General features: G+C 42.8%; 1 protein-coding gene across 10 annotated transcripts in view; it reads right to left on the minus strand.

Annotated features, from left to right (window-relative positions):
* Window positions 1-912: 912 nt before the first annotated feature.
* LOC122263499 (uncharacterized) overlaps window positions 913-1,793 on the minus strand; it is a 25,513-nt gene continuing 24,632 nt past the window's right edge. For 9 of the 10 annotated variants that reach the window (XM_086535490.1, XM_086535496.1, XM_086535499.1 and 6 more), the window contains one exon: window positions 913-1,793. This exon is cut by the window's right edge and continues 115 nt beyond it. In XM_086535490.1, coding sequence (XP_086391616.1) covers window positions 1,702-1,793 — 92 coding nt within the window. In that variant the 3' untranslated portion in view covers window positions 913-1,701. The other variant, XM_086535500.1, reaches the window with a different exon arrangement.

The following is a 1,793-nucleotide window of genomic DNA, read 5'->3' on the forward strand; positions in this document are numbered from 1 at the left end:
CTCTGGGGAAGCTGCGTGCATGCATGTCTGGTTGTCACGTTTTGTGTGTGTGTGTTTGCTTGTGTGTTAATATGGCTATGTGTGTTTGTTTCTGTGTATGTGTGTGTGTTTGCTTGTGAGATATATCTGTGTGTCTACCTGTGTATACGTGTGTATGAGTGTGTGTTTGTGTGTGTGCAGTAAATCCTATGGTATTATCTCCAAAGGTATGGGATGTTACATTCATGCAATGGGCCAGGCTATCCACAAGATACATGCTGTCAAAATAATGTGAAAAGCGTGAGAAAGGAAAATTCTCGTCGCTTGGACCTTTGAGCTAAAATGACTCACTGGATCATTTAACTTCAATTCAGGAATATTGAGAAGAAAGGACAATGGTCATCAATAAGAGGTGAAGGAGAAATGTAGGAGGGAAGGGGGAAGGGAAAGAGGGAGAAGGAAGGGGAAGATAAACTGGAGGGGGTAGGATGGAAGAAGGGAATGAGAAGAGAAAGAGGGAGGTGGAAAGGGGAAGGGAAGGGTGAGGGGGTGAGGAGGAGGAAGGGAAGGATAAGAGGGAGGGGAGTGTGAAGGAGAAGGGAAAGAGGGAGGAGGAAGGGGAAGATAAGAGGGAGGGGAGTGGGAAGGAGATGGGAAAGAGGGAGGAGGAAGGGGAAGATAAGGGGGAGGGGGATGAGGAGGAAGAAGGGAAGGAGAAGGGAAAAAAGGGAGGAGGAAGGGGAAGATAGGGGGAGGGGGAGGAGGAAGAGGGAGGGAAGGAGAAGGGACTTATCAATTGATGATCCACTCTAAACAGTGGATTAAACTTAATGAATGATAATTATCTAAAAAAATAATAATAATAAATAAAAGTTGTAAGAAAAAGTAGGAATACAGAAGTGGCAAATGGGAGAAAGCCAAGAAAACAGAACATATTCACCCAATTTTATTGATATGAAAAACAAGATATTGAGAGTCTTGAAACACGCAACAGAGATTTCCATTCCTTTCATTCAGAACTGATTCCGTTACGGAACCTATTACGCCACAGGACAAAATAGGTTCAGAAAAAATCAAAAACATGTTCATGGGCAGTCTACACGTTCCCGGTCTCCCCAAAGAGGCTGTGAGGCAAAATAGGTATAGGTATTATCTATTGAGTATTAAGTGCAAATGATTCAATATCATCTAATAAGTATATGCGAGTACTCAGTGCAAAGGGGGTTCTCAGGTACATGGCCTTGGACTCTCACTTGTAGAGGAAATACTTGAACATTAACACGAAGCTCAAATGAGCAAATCTCTTTGTCCCGTTGGGAATGAAATTAGTAATAAACATGTAATAAACATAAAGCTTATTCTTTGGGTAAAGGAACAAGAGGTCTTTCTGCTTTAGAAGAGTAACATAAGGTAAGGGGATGGCATGCATTGCTAGTATCATTCAAGAAAAGGTTATACTAATACTTATAGATATGCTCATATATGATCATGTATCTATAGGGATATGAAGGGATAGACAGGAAACAAATGAAAATATACATTTGCTCATGTTTTATCTTCTTGAGGGAAAACAAGAGGGAAAAAGTTGAAAGAAAACTACACTATTTCCTTCTCCATTGTCTCTTCCTCTCCAAAAGACAAACACAATTTCTGCCGGAGAGTCTTTAGAGCTCACTGGTCGCTCCCGTCCGAGGGCGAGCTAACACGGCAAGGGTCACGCCTCTAGGCCGCACCTGAAGAATGGTCCTTGGCGGCTGCTAGTTTAAGATTGTCCCTGCCTGCTGCTTGGGGAGGCTCGTCCCTGCCTGCTGCTT

The sequence above is a fragment of the Penaeus japonicus genome, unplaced genomic scaffold (genome assembly GCF_977035675.1).
Source record: "Penaeus japonicus unplaced genomic scaffold, GWHDUDI00000001_assembly GWHDUDI00001022, whole genome shotgun sequence".
In the NCBI taxonomy this organism is placed as follows: domain Eukaryota; kingdom Metazoa; phylum Arthropoda; class Malacostraca; order Decapoda; family Penaeidae; genus Penaeus; species Penaeus japonicus.